Source organism: Aulonocara sp. 'chitande type north' Nkhata Bay, linkage group LG13 (genome assembly GCF_057382095.1).
Source record: "Aulonocara sp. 'chitande type north' Nkhata Bay isolate Kocher_YH1m ecotype deep benthic linkage group LG13, A_spYH_male_GT1.1, whole genome shotgun sequence".
In the NCBI taxonomy this organism is placed as follows: Eukaryota; Metazoa; Chordata; class Actinopteri; order Cichliformes; family Cichlidae; genus Aulonocara; species Aulonocara sp. 'chitande type north' Nkhata Bay.
In genome coordinates, this window is record NC_141356.1 from 12,385,008 (window position 1) to 12,406,612 (window position 21,605).

General features: G+C 47.2%; 3 protein-coding genes across 3 annotated transcripts; all 3 read left to right on the top strand.

Moving 5' to 3' along the window:
* Positions 1-675: 675 nt before the first annotated feature.
* On the top strand, positions 676-21,349 carry LOC147315761 (inverted formin-2-like). Its single transcript, XM_086258031.1, has 25 exons — positions 676-740; positions 5,399-5,560; positions 5,648-5,909; positions 6,122-6,237; positions 7,310-7,469; positions 7,832-7,865; positions 7,953-8,094; positions 9,687-9,819; positions 10,058-10,585; positions 10,654-10,780; positions 10,863-10,928; positions 11,021-11,123; positions 11,232-11,317; positions 11,430-11,530; positions 11,650-11,720; positions 12,525-12,632; positions 12,715-12,785; positions 12,902-12,967; positions 19,286-19,340; positions 19,475-19,639; positions 19,876-19,966; positions 20,341-20,463; positions 20,535-20,879; positions 20,980-21,048; positions 21,294-21,349. Exons 2-25 carry the CDS (start codon positions 5,432-5,434, stop codon positions 21,347-21,349), a joined length of 3,207 nt encoding a protein of 1,068 aa, XP_086114157.1. The 5' UTR covers positions 676-740; positions 5,399-5,431.
* On the top strand, positions 12,976-14,196 carry LOC147315762 (inverted formin-2-like). The gene is made up of 4 exons (XM_086258749.1): positions 12,976-13,020; positions 13,155-13,319; positions 13,556-13,646; positions 14,021-14,196. The coding sequence occupies exons 1-4, from the start codon at positions 12,991-12,993 to the stop codon at positions 14,194-14,196; spliced, it is 462 nt and encodes a 153-aa protein (XP_086114875.1). The 5' UTR covers positions 12,976-12,990.
* Positions 16,095-17,301, top strand: LOC147315763 (inverted formin-2-like). Its single transcript, XM_086258162.1, has 4 exons — positions 16,095-16,114; positions 16,250-16,424; positions 16,661-16,751; positions 17,126-17,301. Exons 1-4 carry the CDS (start codon positions 16,095-16,097, stop codon positions 17,299-17,301), a joined length of 462 nt encoding a protein of 153 aa, XP_086114288.1.
* Positions 21,350-21,605: the final 256 nt, after the last annotated feature.

Here is a 21,605-nt window from a genome sequence, read left to right on the forward strand (position 1 = left end):
AGTATCACCCTCTGCTATCCAGTTTACTGTCTGCACCCTTGTCAGTCTGTCTCTCTGTTACCCCTGCTTCACTTCCTATTCCCTTTCTTACTCATGTCTCACTTTATGCCTCTGACACTTGCAAAATACTTCACTCAGAACATTCAAAATCACTCTTTCCACAGTTTGCAATACTTCACTCAGGACAGTCACAATCATGTTCTCACACAATTTACAATAGCACTATTCTATTTGTTCCACTGCCTTATGCGTTAGGGCAAACTCCTCAGCCAGGACAGCTGCCTCTTGTAACGTGGCCACCTTCTGCATGCTCAGGTACATCACTGTCTGCTCAGGAAAACAGTTCTTAAACTCCTCCAGCAATATTAACTCGCACAGCGACTTAAAGTCTACAACAACACTCGCCTGACTCCAACTATCAAACAATATACACAGCAAAAACTGGAGTGTTAAAATTTCAGGGTTAAAGATGTTAGAGTTGATTTCCACTCTCAAAGTGTCATTTTAACACATTCTGATTCAAATAGTGTTCAGTGTTGGAGTTATTAAACAGTGTTATTCAAGTCCAAGCAAATGAACTCTGAAGAGAGTTATTTAACTTGGCAGGCCCCTGGGCTTCTGCCCAGGTAAACCCGTGGATCAATTAATAGTTTGCTCTGCCGGGCCGATTTTCCATGTGCTTCTGCTGGTTACACCGTGGTGGATGCCTGCCGTACTCATTGGAGTATTTTACACAAACGGTAAGTTATTCAAACTTATATAAAATTCACGGTATTCTATCGGCGCAGTGAGGTTTTCTTGATGTTTCTTGGTGTTCGGTTGCTGAAAACGAGCTTTAATAGAGGAGGAGATGTGTCGAAAATTCTATTTAGCCTCCAATGCTAATGTTAATGTTGCAGTCTTTTTACTCGTGAGTGACGGTAGACACTGCACGTGGAAGCGCCGCGCCACGTTCAGCTTTTTCCCTGTTCACACAGACACGTCTTTCTCCACGCCAGTTCATGAGCGTTTTTGCTTCTCTGTTTATTCAGAGCAATTTTTTCACAATTGATAAGTAAATAACATCCCAAAATAATTGAAGAGAGCTTGTTTTAGTCACTCCTGCTTTTACTTTGACATTGTCAAAGGCTTTTACTTTGGAAGTCAAAATCAGAATGACTTGATATTGATATGGTATCACTGTGGGGCTGTATACTGTTGATCTAAAGTGGAATTATCCTGTTGAAACATGAATTTTTCATTTAAGAGCATTTTGAAATCGTTAAAAGAGTAGGTCGTATATGGACAATTTGAAAAGGCTTTTATTTTGGAAGGCAAAATAAGATGGCCTTGATAGTGACAGGGCACAATTAGGGTACAAGGCTGTGTCATATAGTAGTGATGGCCAAATGAAGCTTTCCGAAGCACTGAAGCTTGTATTGAAAAATGGTTCATTACTCGAAGCTTTTCAACACAGTCCTCTCCGGTGACATCTGGTGGCGAATATTTTGAAGAGCAGCTTGAATCTGCAAAATAAAACGGACTGCTCAATAAAAAATTCACTGGGTGAATGGGTTAAATGCAGAGGAACTATTTCCCTATGGGGACTAACACGCACACTCAATCATCACTGCTCACTCAAGAGTGGAGTTCTCTCTGATATTGGGCCACCGTTCCGTTGCTTTGAACATGTAATTGGTTTTGTTTTCTCGATTGGGGGGCTGAAAAAAATGTAATGCGTATTTGCGTAATACATTTTGATCAATAAACTTTCCCTATTTAAACATGCACTATGGTGTGGCCTTTCTTTGCTCATAACTCCTTTATGTTGGTAAATACAATAAGTGAGCAACATATACAATATACATATGAGACTGCACAGCACATTATGGAGTATGCCCCTGCTGTGGAGTCCTGCCCCCATCTACTTGTCATTTAATCACTGGACAGCTGGACAGGTTCATACAAAATATTAGATTAGGCCAATTGTCCTATACATATTTTTGACCTAGGGGTGGGATTGATTGTGAACTGGAAAGGGAAAATGCTTAGGGGCTGAGTACGGCTGCATCGTTACTGATTTGTAGAATCATTTTGATTCGATACAGGATCCGATTCAATTTGATTGGAATCTTGAAAGTTTTGCCTCAGTCAGAAATATTACAATTCTGGTCATCTATCAGTATATATCCATAATTTCGTATCTATTAAAAGAAAGCTGACACATGTGAGACTTAATTAGAGATGTAAACAGAGAGTTATGAACCTGCAGCTGCAGAAGCCAGCGAAAAAAAAAAGAGGCAAACACAGCGCGGACCCGACGACACACCAAAATCTGACTCTGACGCGTCGGGTCCGCGCTCTGTGTTTACGTTTGTATGCAGAATCCGTAAACCTGCTCCCAGGTACTGTTTTAGCTGTATGGTGTTTGACGACATGTTGTGAGGTTTAACCTGAGATGCTGGCGTTTCAGGCATAATAACGTTAATTTACAAATCGACACAGGATTGTAATGAATCAATATAAATTTATCCAATTTAGCATGGATTGTAATCAGAAAGGCAATAATCAAAACCCACCCCTAATCAAGAACTTGCAAAGTAAAAACATGATCTATGTCAGGTAGCCCTTTTGTAATTTACATTTAAAAAGAGGATTAGTGTTACTGTGCGCTGGCTGAGTCTGTTTCTTTTCTTAGAAATAGTTTCTCCTGCCTTGGAGAAAATCCACTTGCATGGAACAGAAGAGGCTGTGGAGTGCAGGAACTGCACTGCAAGCTGGTAGATATGCAGGTATTCCTGGGTCCTGCAGACTATCACCTAAAAACAATAAACAAAATGATTTTCTAAACTGTGTAGCAATGTAATGTACGTATAGTGTCAAATACATTGTTGTAGTCTTCATCAGCTTTAATTCACATGGAAGTGTTCCTAAAGTCATATGCTGTAATGAGATTTACATTATGAAAACATGATTTTGGACATTTCAGGTTTTTCACTTCGGCAGATAAAATGAATTGAGCAAAATCAACTCAAAATATTCCCACACGCCAGAACGTCCTCTCTTCCTCGCTGGCTCCATATCTGTCAGTGGAATGATCACCTCTTCGCTCTATGTCACCATCAACACACTCCACGAATCCCGTGGATGATTCACTTCCTTATATCCGTTTGAATCAGGTACCGAAGCAGTTACGTGCGTAATGAAGCTTCGGACGTCACTGGTCACGTGACTTTTGCCAAACGAAGCAAGCCTCGACACAGTGCTTCTGAACCAGTGTGTTGTTTTTTTCGACACACGCTCCGGAGCGTCAGCTTCAAGCGGGCCATCACTATCATATAGATCTAACATTAGAGTTTGAAAAAAAAGAAAAAGGAAAAAAAAAGCCTAAATTATATGTTATTATGTTCTTAACATACCTGTTAATTCACTCGAAGTTGGCTTTTATTTTGAAATCCGGTTTCCACATCCATTCCGTAATACTTTGAATACACAGGGAACGTAAAACAAACTGGAGGCTGGCTTGACTGCAAGTCTCGAATTGGAGGCCGGCTTGACACAAGTGACAGATTCCAGGTAAGTTTGTGTGATGAGCTTCTTCTGTTCCCGGTGAAATACACCTGTACCTGTGGGAGCAGCGGAGCGGCTGAAGCTGCTCCGTCCTCCGGCCGGTGTTGCTGAGCCGAACCCACCACAGCACCGAGTGAACTGAAGCTCAGACACTAAATTCGATTAATTTTGAAGGGAGTCCGGTTTGGCAGGCACAGCTCGACCTGTCAGCGGTTTTTAGCCACAACTGTGTTTAAACTTTTGAACCTTTGAATCGGAGCATGCGGGTCTGCTCTTATCCAATCACTGTATTGATCCATCAGCACTGAGATCAATGCATTTGTTCTTCTGTGAGGGTGTACCACTGACAGATATGCGCATGTGTACAGTGAAAGGTCTGTTTAAGTTGTTAAATGATGACAAACACCTGAGCTTCAGGTTTAAAGGATCATCCCTCAGTTTTTCCCGATACTGGAACAACTAGTGCTGAGTTTGTTTGCTGGTCCTTCTCTGAAGACTGAAACCTGCTGCTGCTGATGAGGAGCATTTGTTTCCGTGGTTAAAGTTCTGCTGCCGGGCGTGAGGAGGAGGCCACAGTTTAACCAAGCGATGAAGCATCTGTCCAAAAAGAGGAAGAGTCTTTATCCTGAGCTCATCTGCTGAGAAGGAATTTCTCCCCCCAGTCAGTCTGTCTTCACTCACACACACACCCACACACACCTTTACAGGTGAATTTCCTGCCTGTGTTTCTGCTGGTTTACACAGTCAGTGCTCACTTTATTAGGACCATGTTGCAGTGAGTCTGAAAGTTTCATGGTTGTGTTTAATATTCTGAAGCTTTACTGACGCAGGAAGGCTGGCTGGATGGGGGGGGGGGATTCAAATGCCCCGGGGGAGATTTGAATCCAGGCCTCTGGAAACACCCTTTGACCATGTGACTGACCTACTCCACCTTTCAAGTTTAAAGTTCAGGTTTTCTCACAGCGGCGCGTTAATGTGGTGAGCGTGCTCAGCTGTCAGGACATGCACACGCACTGAATACCAGAAATACCACATAGCTGACATATTTCACCCACCACGCTGTGACGTGCAGTCACTCTTCTTCACTGATGAAGACTCTGCAACACACTGAGTGCAGGATTCACGTAGCCTTCAGTCTGATTCATTCACTTTCCAAATCACAGCCACGATAGCTGTGAGCGCTTCGTGTTTATTTTTCTGTTACTGGAGCCAATCATGTGCTTTATTATCAGTCTGTTAATCAGCTGATCCTTCAGCCTGATTCACTGCATTCTTCTTCTTTTTCTCTGTTTCTTGTTATTCATGCATTCCACAGAGTGCCTTTGTCCTGTCTTCCTTCCCTCTCCCAAACTGGTCTGAGCCTGGCTCTGCTGGAGGTTTCTTCCTGTTAAAATTGAGGTTTTCCTTGCCACTGTCACAAAACTTCTTACTCATATGGTTGTTGAGAGTACAAAGACAGTACAGCATCTCAAGGTGACTGTTGTTGTGATTTGGAGCTTTGATTCGGAGCTGAATAAAACCAAGTTAAAACTGGTCCACATCAGAAGTGTACTCGAGCTGTCAGTCAGGAACATAATTCAAATAATAATTTATGACACAACTAAAGCCCAATGGAGTCCAATCACAGTAAAGGACTCTGACCTCCTGAGCAGATAAAGGCGTCCACTGGAGGAGCTCAGTTTGTGACTCAGAGATGTGTTAATGAATGTGAAACTGTGAGCCCGAGGCAGGCTGACACGGGCGTGATGTCATCGCTTGTGTCAGGTCTGCTTGTCATGGACGTTAAAAAGATGATGATGTCATTGATTGTTTGTGATTGATTACCTGTATCTGTTTTAACCCTCGTCAGCTCAAACATCGGTAAAACCTTTAGCCTGTCATCATGGCAACCAGTACCAAATGGGGGGCGGTAAAGGACCAGTTGACCAGAGGCCCCGCCACAGTCACTGACGGCAAGGTGGAGGCCAATCTGGAGAACGCTGACCCCGAGCTCTGCATCCGACTGCTGCAGGTAGGAAAGAAGCAGAACCTCAGGAGTCCTGCAGGGGAAGGAGAGGGCGTCTCACAGCTCTGACCGATGGTCACTCTGCCCCTCCAGGTTCCCACAGTGGTGAACTACTCGGGTCTGCAGCGGCGGCTGGAGGTGAGTAATCAGTCATGGATGGTGCAGTTCCTTGAACTACAGGGTTTGGACCTCCTGCTGGAGGCGCTGGAGGCTCTGTCGGGCCGCGGCTGCGCCCACATCGCCGATGCTCTGCTGCAGCTCACCTGCGTCAGCTGTGTCCGGACCATCATGAACTCGTCCGCAGGGCTGCATTTCATCCTGGACAACGAGGGCTACATCAGGATGCTGGCTCAAGGTGGGTGGAGGACCAGAAAGTTAGAATGAAGCAGATCTGCCTTAAAACCACCTTAAAATCATATTTACACGCTACCCTGAGCAACAGGTAGACTCAGGTGGCTGTTCCAGCCTAAGCTAAGCAGGTAGCCGGTGTACCTGTGAGGTGAAGATGACGACTCAGAGTCATTACTTATGAAAGCGGTAACTCCACCTCCTCCTATATGCCCTCAGCTCTCGACACGTCCAATGTCATGGTGAAGATGCAGCTGTTCCAGCTGCTGGCTGCTCTTGCCGTCTTCGACCCTCGGGGACACCACCTCGTCTTCGATGCACTCGACAACTACAAGGTATGCTCATGTCCTCGTCCACTTCCTCCTCTCTCCTTATTTCCTTCCTGTCCTTCCTTTTTTCCTTTTTTCCCTTCCTTCTCGGTCTCCTCTGAGGTGATTTGTGATTTCATGAGATCAGTTTAAGTAATCTGAACTCTGCCTCACGATGGCAGTCAGGACAGTTGGCGCTCAGTCATATAAACAGTTAAATGTTGCTGTAGGTCCAGGTCACTTTCAGAGGCTCTCTTGGCTGATTTCATTTGTTTAGAGGGGCATGTTTACCTGCTTGATGGACGAACCAACAGATGTCGCATGAGCTGGATGGGGAGACATGAGCAGGCCATTTGGGTCGGTTTGAAAAGCTTTATCGGCAGGACGTTAGCAAAAGGAAGTGCGAGTCAGTTTCACTTAGTTTCAAGGCTAACATGACAAGCAGAACAGCTCAAACTGAAAGCCACTGGCTGATTACCTAAGTCAGCAGAGAGCTCACAAAGCTCCACCACAGCTCCTCGCTGCCAGGTGAGAGCAACGACGACGTGGTCTGTGTACCATCAGGGCGTAACTGCAGATACACCATAACAAACAGCTGAACCTCAGACGCTGCAGATCTTATCGTCCCCGCCCAGCCTGTTCTCACAGGCTCTGAACTTACAGCATGGAATCATGGGATACCACACGTGTGCACACACACACTCGTTTTATTATCTTAGTGAGGACATCTCATTGACATAACCCTTTCCCTAGCTGCTTACCCTAACCATCAAAAATGAATGCCTAACCCTAACCATAACCTAACTGTAACCCTGACACTAAAACCACATTTTGAGCCTCAGACACGTCTTCAAACTTGTGGGGATGGGCACTTTGTCCCCATAAGGGCTGTTGGTCCCCACAAGTATAGTGGCATGCCAATTTTCTGTCCTCACAAAGATGTCTAAACATAACATGTACACACACACGCACAGACACAGTTATTAGGAGTGTTTAATCATCACACTTCAGTCAGACTGAAGCAGGAAGTTGTGTTTAATGAAGGTGTAAACGAACCGTGTCCGTCCTCTGACCTGTCACTTCCTGCGTCTGTATTCAGAGCCTGAAGAAGCAGCAGTATCGCTTCAGCGTGATCATGAATGAGCTTCACGCCACCGACAACATCCTCTACATGGTGACGCTGCTAAGTATGGTCAACGTCCTCGTGCTGCAGGAGGAGGAGCTGAGGAGAAGGCACCGGGTGCGGCAGGAGTTCATCGGTAAAACGAACTGTTTATCACCAATCTGACATCACCCCTGACATCATCATCATGATGTCATTGCTGACATCACTGCTTTCATCATGTTGTAGGGTCTTTACCTCACAACAGAAAGACCTTGATGTGACTGTTGTTGTGATTTGGCGATGTATAAATAAAGTTGAATTAAACTGTTATCAGAGTTATGTGTAGGAGGAGCTTGATATCTGTCACAGTGTGACATCACATCCCTGTACGGAGGCTTTCCTGGAGTCAGGTCTCGCTGAGGGCTCGAGTGTCAGACCCTCAGAGGTCGTCATGGTGTGAGTGTGTCCTGCTGCTTGACCAAAATAAGAAGTGATATATATGTCTGTGATTTTTAGGTCTGCAGCTGCTGAACCTGCTCCCCAGGCTCAGGTACTGGCTTCATTCTCACTTTGCTTACATCAGTTATTAATCAATAATCAGTCGTGTTTCCAATCAGTTTCCTGCCTGTGTGTGCAGGGAGACGCAGGACAAGGACCTGAACATCCAGTGTGACGTGTTTGAAGACTCTCTGTCGGAGGACATGGAGGAGATGGAGAGGCTGTACGGAGGGATTGATATGAGCAGCCACCAGCAGGTCTTCACAATGCTCTACACCATGGTAACCACAGTTTAAAGAGTGATGCGACTCAAGCTGGAACGTTTAAACCAATGTTTCCCAACCACTGTGCCGCGGCACAAAGGTGTGCCGTGGAAGATTATCTTATTCCACCCAATTGGTACTCTAAGCCCAGCGGTCCCCAACCCCCGGGCCTCGGACCGGTACCGGTCCGTGAGTCGTTTGGTACCGGGCCGCGAGAGTAGAGGCTCAGGCGTGAAATGTTTAGTTTTCAGGGTTTTTATCGGTTGTCAGAGTTATTTTGTTATCGTTTTTATCGTTAACTCGGTTTTCCTGGGTCTTTTCACGTGTGTTATGAATAAATCTTCTTTTTTTCGGTACCGGTACTAGTTTTATTTTGTTGTATTTATCCGCGACACCTTAAAGGCCGGTCCGTGAAAATATTGTCGGGCATAAACCGGTCCGTGGCGCAAAAAAGGTTGGAGACCGCTGGTCTAAGCAATCGGCTTGAGTAATGGGCAGAACAATTACATTATCTTCCACTAGAGGGGAGTACAACTACCTGCTCTAATTAAATTGGTTGCCGACAGATACATCTAAACAAACTGAACCAATTCTGCTATACATGGTGCGCGGGGAAAAATTATCAATATGCTTTTTGTGACATTTTTGTTTGGTAGTATGTTGTGTTATTTTTCTAACGTGAAATATGTACCGTGGCTCCAAAAGATTGGGAAACACTGGTTTAAACTACAGAACCCAACACTGCCACCTTCAGAGCGATTGGCGCAGCATCTGTGAAAGTGACACTGCTGGTAGTTCTCTTTTCAATGATAGAAATGTAAGGAGACAGACGCTATGTTCACACTGCAGTCGAAAGCGCATCAAATCCGATTTTTTTTTTTTTTTTTTTTTTTTGACCCTATGCGACCCATCTATCCGACCATGGTGTGACAGTGTGAACGGAACAAATCCGATATTTTCAAATCTGATCTGGGTCACTTTCGTATGTGGTGCTGAATCCAATACATATCCGATGTTTTAGAATGCGACTGCTGTTTGATGGTCACGTCGCATTAAATCCGTCTTGTACGTCACTGACACAAGACGGACGCCAATTATCAGCGCCGCAGAAGCGCCAGAGAAGACATCGCGAACGCTTCCGGCCATCCAGTGTAGATGTTAGTGAAACTGTTGGGAAGACAACGTGAACATTTTATTTGTACTGTGTAATCTGCAGATTTTGACAGAAATCTGCAACTATCCTTTGAAGCAGTGCTCCTCTAAAACAGCAATAAGGATCATTATTAGGTTATTTACATTATTATGTAAATAACAAAATAACTTAAAGCAAAATTGGGAAACGTAAAGTCCGAAGTCTTTATATTAAGGGCCATCAGTCAAACAATATTATTTGCTCTGGGTCTAAACAGAGCGCGTTGTGGGTGACGTCTTCTTTTGCGCATGCGGCCGCTTCGAGGGTTCACACTAGAGCGCGTTTGCTGTCGCATTTTATTTGTAGTGTGAACGAGCAGACAAAAAAATCGGATTTGATCAAAAAATTGGAATTGAGCATTAAGACCTGCAGTGTGAACGTAGCCAAAATAACCTGTCCTGACCCTCTCTGCGTTCAGGTGTCCAGCCATCCATCCTCCGTGCAGCTGCTGTCCATCCTTCAGGCCTTGTTGCTGGTGGGTCCGGACAGAGCTGAGGTCTGGTGTGCTCTGGAGCTGCTGATGGATCGAGCCACCCTGCTGGCTCAGGATGGTAAGTATGAGGGTGCATCCAACAGCAGATCACTGGGTCCAGCTCTGATTCCGCCTCTTTGTAGAAGTGTCCTCTCTATATAAACGATGACCCCTGTAAAGAGTCCCTTAAGGTTCAGATGCAGGCCCTGTTTTGTCAGTTTGTATAAATGACAGCAGGCAGAGTATGATCAAAGCTGAGGGCATTTCACAGGATCAGGCGAAGGTGAATTCATCGGCTCTGTTTTTCTTGATCGCAGCTGAGGTAGACTCTGCAGATCACCTGCTGGAGAAGCTCCTCCCCCGAAAGACTTACTCAGCCAATCTTACCATCGACAGGGCGGTCCAGACTAGACTACCAGACAGTCCTCCCAGCCAATCAGAGGCACTCACCAAAGATGCTCCGACAGCCCCCACTGCAGCAGCACTGCCTCCGGCTCTTCCCACTTCCTATGCCCCCCCTCTTCCTCCTCCCTTACCCGGTGCTATGACTCTTCCCCTTCCACCCCCTCCACTGCCGCCCACACCCTTGCCTGGTGCTATGGCTCCTCTCCCTCCACCCCTTCCACCCCCACCCTTACCTGGTGCTATGGCTCCTCCCCCTCCACCCTTACCTGGTGCTGGACCTCCACTCCCCCCCTCTCCTCCAGGTGACATCAGAGCTGAGACAGTTCAAAGTCTGGGCAGGTTATATAGCAGCTCCGCTCCTAATTCAAGCCACACCCCCTGCCCAACACTGCGGATGAAGAAGCTGAACTGGCAGAAACTTCCATCCAGACTGGTGTCAGGTGAGGCCTGGTGTTGGCCCAGGTCAGGTGCAGGATTCATCCAAGCTGACGTCACTCTGTGTCCACAGGCCACGAGTCTCTGTGGACGTCAACATCTTTGGACTCCATGGAGCCAGATTACTGCAGTATCGAGCACCTCTTCAGTCTCCCTCCGACTGAGACCAAGACCAGAACCAAGTCAAAGACGGAGCCCAAAGAGCAGCTTTCTCTGTCTTCACCTTACAGGTGTGGCGTTACACGTTTTACCTTTTTCACATCCACATGTTCAATTCTGTCCACAGGTGTCCTTCATCGACGCCAAGAAGAGCCTTAACCTCAACATCTTCCTCAAGCACTTCAAATGGTGACTGTTCTTTTTCTGAGTCTTGCAGCCAATAAAAACACCTGTGCTGTGACATCACCATCCCTGTATCACCTGACCTGTCTCACCTGCAGTTCCCACGAGGACTTTGTGGATCTCATCCGAAGAGGAGACCGATCAAAGTTTGATGTTGAGGCCCTGAAACAGTTCATCAAACTCCTCCCAGAGAAACATGAGGTCAGAGCAGAGGTCACCTGCGCTTCACCTGTTCTCCACCTGTCTCTCACCTGTGCTTCAGTTGTCCTTCACCTGTACTTGACCTGTATCTCATCTTTCCCTCCTCAGGTAGGGAACCTGAAGTCTCATCTGGCAGAGCAGGACAAGTTGGCATCAGCAGATCAGTTTTACCTGCAGCTCATTGATCTGCCCAGGTGTGAGGACAGCGCCAGCTGCAGCACACATCAAGCACAGATAAATAAGCACAGCTCACCACAGGTCCACTCACTTGCTGTGTGTGTGTGTGTGTGTGTGTGTGTGTTGCAGTTACTCTCTGAGGATTGAGTGTATGTTGCTGTGTGAGGAGAGCAGCTGTGTGTTGGAGACTATGAGGCTCAGAGCTGAGCTGCTGGACCGCGCCTGCCAGAGTGTGTATATACATGACAAACACACAGCAGCTACACAACAAACACACTGGCTGCACACGCACGTTTGGCTGCTGTGGTGGTGATCTTGTTTCTGTTTGTGTGTGTTGTTTTGTGTGCAGGTGTGAAGGAGAGCGCTCGGCTGCCAGTCTTCTGTAAACTAATCCTGAGTGTCGGAAACTTTCTCAACTATGTGAGAATCTTTTTTTTACTCCTTGTAATCTGATTACTTTGTGTGGCATGCTCGGTGACGGTCCTAAAGCAGTTCTCTTCCCGAAGACTCAAACCACACAAACAAACTCTTCCATCTATATGAATGAGCGATATTTTTGTTTTATTAAAAATTTGAACATAACTCAACACAAACTCTTGTGAAGGACACAAAGTCAAAGACTTCCAAGCAGAGCGCATCGGCCAGCACAACACAGAGTTTGGGTCCTTTACGCTAAGCGAGACAGGTGGAGAACAAGCTAGCGGTCAGTGTGCCGCATCCTATGCGAAAGGGCCTTAAGTTCTTGGCTAGTTTAGCATCAACATGCTGTCTGTGCAGATGTTAGCAGTATAATGCAGCTGTTTATGTCCTGGATGCTGGTTCCACTGCACCATGATGCTTGTCCTTTCGTGCAAGAAAAATAAGTCATGTCCGTGTCTCTGCTGTGGAGTGGGCCTCTAGCAACTGCTGGACTTCACCTCAGCTAACTGGAGCCTCTGATGAAGTTTTTATGAAGTTATCTAAGCAGTAATATCACAGCTGTGAGGTTGATTGCACTAACAGTTCGTCCGAGGAGTGTTTTGTTTGTTTTTTTTGTTTTTATTTGTTTGCACATTCAGGCAGGTGTGACTCAGCACCAACTATTAGCTCAGCACAAATCTACCAACAGACTGTCTACCAAGACAGTTCATTTAGTTGCCAAATCATAAATCAGTCTGTTATTTAGCTGAAATAAAATGTAAAGGCTGGTAGTCTGATTTAGTCATGTGATGTATGGTCCATCAGGGAACTCACACGGGGAATGCTGAAGGCTTTAAGATCAACACTCTGCTCAAACTGACCGAAACCAAAGCCAACAAGTCGAGAGTCACGCTGCTGCACCACATCCTGCAGGTAATGCTGGGAATACTACGAATACTGGGGAATACTGCAGTATTCTCATAATAATTCAGTTGCTGCTGTTTGTGACCCTTAGGAGGCTGAAGAGAATCACCCCGACCTGCTCAACCTGCCCGATGACCTGGAGATCTGTGCAAAGGCTGCTGGGTAAACACATATAGGAGTTCAGTCACGTACAGACTGCTGGGTGGAGTCTGTGACGTGGTAGCTCAGGTGTTTCGCCTGCAGCGGTGTTAAATGTTGCCCTCTGACTCCACCTGCAGGCTCAGCTTGGACTCTATTCAGTCTGAAACAAAGACTCTAAACAAACGGCTGAAAAACTCAGAGGAGCGTTTCCTCCTCATCTGACGACATGAAGGAGCAGTACCTGTCCACCATACAGGTGAGTCACTCAGGATGAGGCTGTCACCTTTACGGGCAGATAAATCCAGTCTGTACACTCACTGACACCGTTTTAGTGGGACAGACCTGCTGTTCCAGGTGAACTTACCTGTTGTTCTTATGTGGTGTTACCAGGAGAGCCTGCAGGCTGTTGAGCAGCTGCAACTCCTGCTGTCATCTGTGGAGGAGCAGAGGAAGCACCTGTCCGCCTACCTCTGTGAGGACAGCAGCAGCTTCTCCCTCGAAGAGCTCTTCAGCACCATCAAGGCATTCAGAGACCTCTTCCTTCGAACCCTCAAGGTCAGCGCCAATCGCAGTGCGGCTCAGTCTGCAGGACTCATACCCTGCCGCACGTTTGCATGTGTCATTTAAACTATGTCTCAGCCAGCCAATCGGCTCTGACTTGAACCGTGACAAAGTGTGGTAGCTGCCACACATTAGTCCTGTTTCCCTGTAAATGTTAAGCTCCGCCCTCTCTGGGGGGCCGGTTAGCCTGCTGAAGTTTGAACTGTGTGTTCCTTTTATTCTTCGATCAGGAGAACGAAGGTCACAGGGAGCAGGAGAAGAGGAGGAAGAGGTTGGAGGAAGGGAGGAAACTGAGAGAAGAAGCCCCCACCAGAAAGATCAGTAAGTCAGACACCATTATTTCACCTTAAATCCTCCCTCCTTAAATGGAGAGACAGGTGTCCCTCACCTGTCTCTCCAGGTGTGGCAGGTGAAGGACAGGTCAAGTGCAAGTGGAGAACAGGTGAGACATGTGAAGGGCCGGTGACGGACAGGTCGAGAATCAATAGCTGACATCAGCAACATTTTTCTGCAACAGTTTATCAGCAGCTGAATATTTAAAGGAAATGATGTGAGAGCATCAGGACGAGAAGAAAGTTTGTAAAGATTAAATGCTGCTGTACCTGTGAGGCTGTCAGGTGATGCAGTGACAGCTTTCACCTGTTGTTTGTGACACGTGCGCTAAGCTCACAGGGGAACGTGTGTCTGTGCTGCAGTTAGGACAGACATGGCCAATTGGGACGAAGGATGCACCGTCGACAACCTGCTGGCCGAGATCAGGAAGGGCTGCAGGCTGAGGAAGACAAGCCCACGGGCAGAGCCGGACGGTGGGGTCGAAGGTGAGAGCCCGGCAGGACTTCTGCAGACTTTCTTGTCACTACTGCTCGTTTGATCAAGTTCTCCTTTTCAGGTCACCCCGGGGTCACGCAGATGTCACCGGCCCAAGATAAGCCAGATTTTCCCGAGAAGCCTCGGGAGGAGGTCCGGACTCCCACACATCCACCTGCTGGAACCAGACCAGAACCGGAGCCAGCAGAGCCAGACAGAGCTGCCTCAGAGCTCCAGGCCCTCTGTGAACGCCCCGCAGCTGAGGTCCAGGGTCCGGAGTCTGAAGTGGACACCAGACCGGCGCAGCAGGAAGTCCAGCACACAGCTAGTCAGCAGGATGTGACCCAGGTCAACAGGAGCAAAGATCCTAACCCGGAAGATTCTGCTCCCCGGAACGCATCAAACACCTTAGACACCAGCCCAGCAGGTAGAGTGAGGCGCTGTGCTCTCTGCTTCAGGCTTTGAGCACGCTCAGTGCTGCTGTTTGTTTCTGAAACATGGAAATTTTAATGCTTCCTGTCCCACAGCCCACCCACACAGATCAAGTTGTGTTCAGTGTTTGCAGCAGAGTGACGGAGACTCGGCCGCAGATTACAGTTGAGTGGAGTCGAGATTGCCATACCATGGTGATGTAGCCGGGTCAGTCTGGCTGTTGTGATGTAGCTCTGAGTCTATGAGGTCACTTCCTGTTCCTGAACATTAGTGTTTCCTGTGACATGGTGAGCTGAGGCTCAGGCTGTAAGGTCTCATCAAGACGATGATAGAACATCCTTTAGTGTTGATGATGAAATAAGCTTTATATCTAGAAACCGACCAATCGTATCCTCTCTTTGATCTCCAGAAGGCCACACAGGAAGAAAGCGTTTGAAGAAAAAGAAAAAATGCATCCTTCAGTGAGGTGAGCTCACCTGCAGCTGTGCATAAATCCACGTCAGCGGCGATTCACTGCTGTCCTTCACTCTAAAGCATTTCATTGGTCGAAATGTTTTTATGTTGTGGGATTTAAGGTCTTTTTTTAAATATCATTTATTATTTTATTCTTCTTCTATGGTTCCAGGTACATGGGTCAGGACTTGTTTCTGTGGCGACAGGACTGGACCTGCAGGAGAACAAAGTGTTTAACCCTCTGTAGAACCTGGGACCATTTCGTGGCCTTTGCGTTTTTTAATTCCACACCATTTCCACTGTATTTTACGGAAGAGGATTAGGGCCACTGGAAAAAAAAAAGGAAAGAATTCTGACTTTAAAGTCAGAATTCTGACTTTAATCTCAGAATTCTGAAAAAAAGAAGTCAGAATTCTGAGATTAAAGTCAGAATTCTGACTTTTTTCAGAATTCTGAGATTAAAGTCAGAATTCTGAGATTAAAGTCAGAATTCTGAGATTAAAGTCAGAATTCTGAGATTAAAGTCAGAATTCTGACTTTAATCTCAGAAAAAAAAAAGTCAGAATTCTGAGATTAAAGTCAGAATTCTGACTTTAATCTCAGAAAAAAAAAAGTCAGAATTCTGAGATTAAAGTCAGAATTCTGAGATTAAAGTCAGAATTCTGACCGAAACCAAAGCCAACAAGTCGAGAGTCACGCTGCTGCACCACATCCTGCAGGTAATGCTGGGAATACTACGAATACTGGGGAATACTGCAGTATTCTCATAATAATTCAGTTGCTGCTGTTTGTGACCCTTAGGAGGCTGAAGAGAATCACCCCGACCTGCTCAACCTGCCCGATGACCTGGAGATCTGTGCAAAGGCTGCTGGGTAAACACATATAGGAGTTCAGTCACGTACAGACTGCTGGGTGGAGTCTGTGACGTGGTAGCTCAGGTGTTTCGCCTGCAGCGGTGTTAAATGTTGCCCTCTGACTCCACCTGCAGGCTCAGCTTGGACTCTATTCAGTCTGAAACAAAGACTCTAAACAAACGGCTGAAAAACTCAGAGGAGCGTTTCCTCCTCATCTGACGACATGAAGGAGCAGTACCTGTCCCACCATACAGGTGAGTCACTCAGGATGAGGCTGTCACCTTTACGGGCAGATAAATCCAGTCTGTACACTCACTGACACCGTTTTAGTGGGACAGACCTACTGTTCCAGGTGAACTTACCTGTTGTTCTTATGTGGTGTTACCAGGAGAGCCTGCAGGCTGTTGAGCAGCTGCAACTCCTGCTGTCATCTGTGGAGGAGCAGAGGAAGCACCTGTCCGCCTACCTCTGTGAGGACAGCAGCAGCTTCTCCCTCGAAGAGCTCTTCAGCACCATCAAGGCATTCAGAGACCTCTTCCTTCGAACCCTCAAGGTCAGCGCCAATCGCAGTGCGGCTCAGTCTGCAGGACTCATACCCTGCCGCACGTTTGCATGTGTCATTTAAACTATGTCTCAGCCAGCCAATCGGCTCTGACTTGAACCGTGACAAAGTGTGGTAGCTGCCACACATTAGTCCTGTTTCCCTGTAAATGTTAAGCTCCGCCCTCTCTGGGGGGCCGGTTAGCCTGCTGAAGTTTGAACTGTGTGTTCCTTTTATTCTTCGATCAGGAGAACGAAGGTCACAGGGAGCAGGAGAAGAGGAGGAAGAGGTTGGAGGAAGGGAGGAAACTGAGAGAAGAAGCCCCCACCAGAAAGATCAGCAAGTCAGACACCATTATTTCACCTTAAATCCTCCCTCCTTAAATGGAGAGACAGGTGTCCCTCACCTGTCTCTCCAGGTGTGGCAGGTGAAGGACAGGTCAAGTGCAAGTGGAGAACAGGTGAGACATGTGAAGGGCCGGTGACGGACAGGTCGAGAATCAATAGCTGACATCAGCAACATTTTTCTGCAACAGTTTATCAGCAGCTGAATATTTAAAGGAAATGATGTGAGAGCATCAGGACGAGAAGAAAGTTTGTAAAGATTAAATGCTGCTGTACCTGTGAGGCTGTCAGGTGATGCAGTGACAGCTTTCACCTGTTGTTTGTGACACGTGCGCTAAGCTCACAGGGGAACGTGTGTCTGTGCTGCAGTTAGGACAGACATGGCCAATTGGGACGAAGGATGCACCGTCGACAACCTGCTGGCCGAGATCAGGAAGGGCTGCAGGCTGAGGAAGACAAGCCCACGGGCAGAGCCGGACGGTGGGGTCGAAGGTGAGAGCCCGGCAGGACTTCTGCAGACTTTCTTGTCACTACTGCTCGTTTGATCAAGTTCTCCTTTTCAGGTCACCCCGGGGTCACGCAGATGTCACCGGCCCAAGATAAGCCAGATTTTCCCGAGAAGCCTCGGGAGGAGGTCCGGACTCCCACACATCCACCTGCTGGAACCAGACCAGAACCGGAGCCAGCAGAGCCAGACAGAGCTGCCTCAGAGCTCCAGGCCCTCTGTGAACGCCCCGCAGCTGAGGTCCAGGGTCCGGAGTCTGAAGTGGACACCAGACCGGCGCAGCAGGAAGTCCAGCACACAGCTAGTCAGCAGGATGTGACCCAGGTCAACAGGAGCAAAGATCCTAACCCGGAAGATTCTGCTCCCCGGAACGCATCAAACACCTTAGACACCAGCCCAGCAGGTAGAGTGAGGCGCTGTGCTCTCTGCTTCAGGCTTTGAGCACGCTCAGTGCTGCTGTTTGTTTCTGAAACATGGAAATTTTAATGCTTCCTGTCCCACAGCCCACCCACACAGATCAAGTTGTGTTCAGTGTTTGCAGCAGAGTGACGGAGACTCGGCCGCAGATTACAGTTGAGTGGAGTCGAGATTGCCATACCATGGTGATGTAGCCGGGTCAGTCTGGCTGTTGTGATGTAGCTCTGAGTCTATGAGGTCACTTCCTGTTCCTGAACATTAGTGTTTCCTGTGACATGGTGAGCTGAGGCTCAGGCTGTAAGGTCTCATCAAGACGATGATAGAACATCCTTTAGTGTTGATGATGAAATAAGCTTTATATCTAGAAACCGACCAATCGTATCCTCTCTTTGATCTCCAGAAGGCCACACAGGAAGAAAGCGTTTGAAGAAAAAGAAAAAATGCATCCTTCAGTGAGGTGAGCTCACCTGCAGCTGTGCATAAATCCACGTCAGCGGCGATTCACTGCTGTCCTTCACTCTAAAGCATTTCATTGGTCGAAATGTTTTTATGTTGTGGGATTTAAGGTCTTTTTTTAAATATCATTTATTATTTTATTCTTCTTCTATGGTTCCAGGTACATGGGTCAGGACTTGTTTCTGTGGCGACAGGACTGGACCTGCAGGAGAACAAAGTGTTTAACCCTCTGTAGAACCTGGGACCATTTCGTGGCCTTTGCGTTTTTTAATTCCACACCATTTCCACTGTGTTTTACGGAAGAGGATTAGGGCCACTGGAAAAAAAAAAGGAAAGAATTCTGACTTTAAAGTCAGAATTCTGAGATTAAAGTCAGAATTCTGACTTTTTTCAGAATTCTGAAAAAAGTCAGAATTCTGAGATTAAAGTCAGAATTCTGAGATTAAAGTCAGAATTCTGAGATTAAAGTCAGAATTCTGACTTTTTTCAGAATTCTGAGATTAAAGTCAGAATCCTGACTTTTTTCAGAATCCTGACTTTTTTCAGAATTCTGAGATTAAAGTCAGAATTCTGAGATTAAAGTCAGAATTCTGAGATTAAAGTCAGAATTCTGAGATTAAAGTCAGAATTCTGAGATTAAAGTCAGAATTCTGACTTTAATCTCAGAAAAAAAAAAGTCAGAATTCTGAGATTAAAGTCAGAATTCTGACTTTAATCTCAGAAAAAAAAAAAGTCAGAATTCTGAGATTAAAGTCAGAATTCTGACCGAAACCAAAGCCAACAAGTCGAGAGTCACGCTGCTGCACCACATCCTGCAGGTAATGCTGGGAATACTACGAATACTGGGGAATACTGCAGTATTCTCATAATAATTCAGTTGCTGCTGTTTGTGACCCTTAGGAGGCTGAAGAGAATCACCCCGACCTGCTCAACCTGCCCGATGACCTGGAGATCTGTGCAAAGGCTGCTGGGTAAACACATATAGGAGTTCAGTCACGTACAGACTGCTGGGTGGAGTCTGTGACGTGGTAGCTCAGGTGTTTCGCCTGCAGCGGTGTTAAATGTTGCCCTCTGACTCCACCTGCAGGCTCAGCTTGGACTCTATTCAGTCTGAAACAAAGACTCTAAACAAACGGCTGAAAAACTCAGAGGAGCGTTTCCTCCTCATCTGACGACATGAAGGAGCAGTACCTGTCCACCATACAGGTGAGTCACTCAGGATGAGGCTGTCACCTTTACGGGCAGATAAATCCAGTCTGTACACTCACTGACACCGTTTTAGTGGGACAGACCTGCTGTTCCAGGTGAACTTACCTGTTGTTCTTATGTGGTGTTACCAGGAGAGCCTGCAGGCTGTTGAGCAGCTGCAACTCCTGCTGTCATCTGTGGAGGAGCAGAGGAAGCACCTGTCCGCCTACCTCTGTGAGGACAGCAGCAGCTTCTCCCTCGAAGAGCTCTTCAGCACCATCAAGGCATTCAGAGACCTCTTCCTTCGAACCCTCAAGGTCAGCGCCAATCGCAGTGCGGCTCAGTCTGCAGGACTCATACCCTGCCGCACGTTTGCATGTGTCATTTAAACTATGTCTCAGCCAGCCAATCGGCTCTGACTTGAACCGTGACAAAGTGTGGTAGCTGCCACACATTAGTCCTGTTTCCCTGTAAATGTTAAGCTCCGCCCTCTCTGGGGGGCCGGTTAGCCTGCTGAAGTTTGAACTGTGTGTTCCTTTTATTCTTCGATCAGGAGAACGAAGGTCACAGGGAGCAGGAGAAGAGGAGGAAGAGGTTGGAGGAAGGGAGGAAACTGAGAGAAGAAGCCCCCACCAGAAAGATCAGCAAGTCAGACACCATTATTTCACCTTAAATCCTCCCTCCTTAAATGGAGAGACAGGTGTCCCTCACCTGTCTCTCCAGGTGTGGCAGGTGAAGGACAGGTCAAGTGCAAGTGGAGAACAGGTGAGACATGTGAAGGGCCGGTGACGGACAGGTCGAGAATCAATAGCTGACATCAGCAACATTTTTCTGCAACAGTTTATCAGCAGCTGAATATTTAAAGGAAATGATGTGAGAGCATCAGGACGAGAAGAAAGTTTGTAAAGATTAAATGCTGCTGTACCTGTGAGGCTGTCAGGTGATGCAGTGACAGCTTTCACCTGTTGTTTGTGACACGTGCGCTAAGCTCACAGGGGAACGTGTGTCTGTGCTGCAGTTAGGACAGACATGGCCAATTGGGACGAAGGATGCACCGTCGACAACCTGCTGGCCGAGATCAGGAAGGGCTGCAGGCTGAGGAAGACAAGCCCACGGGCAGAGCCGGACGGTGGGGTCGAAGGTGAGAGCCCGGCAGGACTTCTGCAGACTTTCTTGTCACTACTGCTCGTTTGATCAAGTTCTCCTTTTCAGGTCACCCCGGGGTCACGCAGATGTCACCGGCCCAAGATAAGCCAGATTTTCCCGAGAAGCCTCGGGAGGAGGTCCGGACTCCCACACATCCACCTGCTGGAACCAGACCAGAACCGGAGCCAGCAGAGCCAGACAGAGCTGCCTCAGAGCTCCAGGCCCTCTGTGAACGCCCCGCAGCTGAGGTCCAGGGTCCGGAGTCTGAAGTGGACACCAGACCGGCGCAGCAGGAAGTCCAGCACACAGCTAGTCAGCAGGATGTGACCCAGGTCAACAGGAGCAAAGATCCTAACCCGGAAGATTCTGCTCCCCGGAACGCATCAAACACCTTAGACACCAGCCCAGCAGGTAGAGTGAGGCGCTGTGCTCTCTGCTTCAGGCTTTGAGCACGCTCAGTGCTGCTGTTTGTTTCTGAAACATGGAAATTTTAATGCTTCCTGTCCCACAGCCCACCCACACAGATCAAGTTGTGTTCAGTGTTTGCAGCAGAGTGACGGAGACTCGGCCGCAGATTACAGTTGAGTGGAGTCGAGATTGCCATACCATGGTGATGTAGCCGGGTCAGTCTGGCTGTTGTGATGTAGCTCTGAGTCTATGAGGTCACTTCCTGTTCCTGAACATTAGTGTTTCCTGTGACATGGTGAGCTGAGGCTCAGGCTGTAAGGTCTCATCAAGACGATGATAGAACATCCTTTAGTGTTGATGATGAAATAAGCTTTATATCTAGAAACCGACCAATCGTATCCTCTCTTTGATCTCCAGAAGGCCACACAGGAAGAAAGCGTTTGAAGAAAAAGAAAAAATGCATCCTTCAGTGAGGTGAGCTCACCTGCAGCTGTGCATAAATCCACGTCAGCGGCGATTCACTGCTGTCCTTCACTCTAAAGCATTTCATTGGTCGAAATGTTTTTATGTTGTGGGATTTAAGGTCTTTTTTTAAATATCATTTATTATTTTATTCTTCTTCTATGGTTCCAGGTACATGGGTCAGGACTTGTTTCTGTGGCGACAGGACTGGACCTGCAGGAGAACAAAGTGTTTAACCCTCTGTAGAACCTGGGACCATTTCGTGGC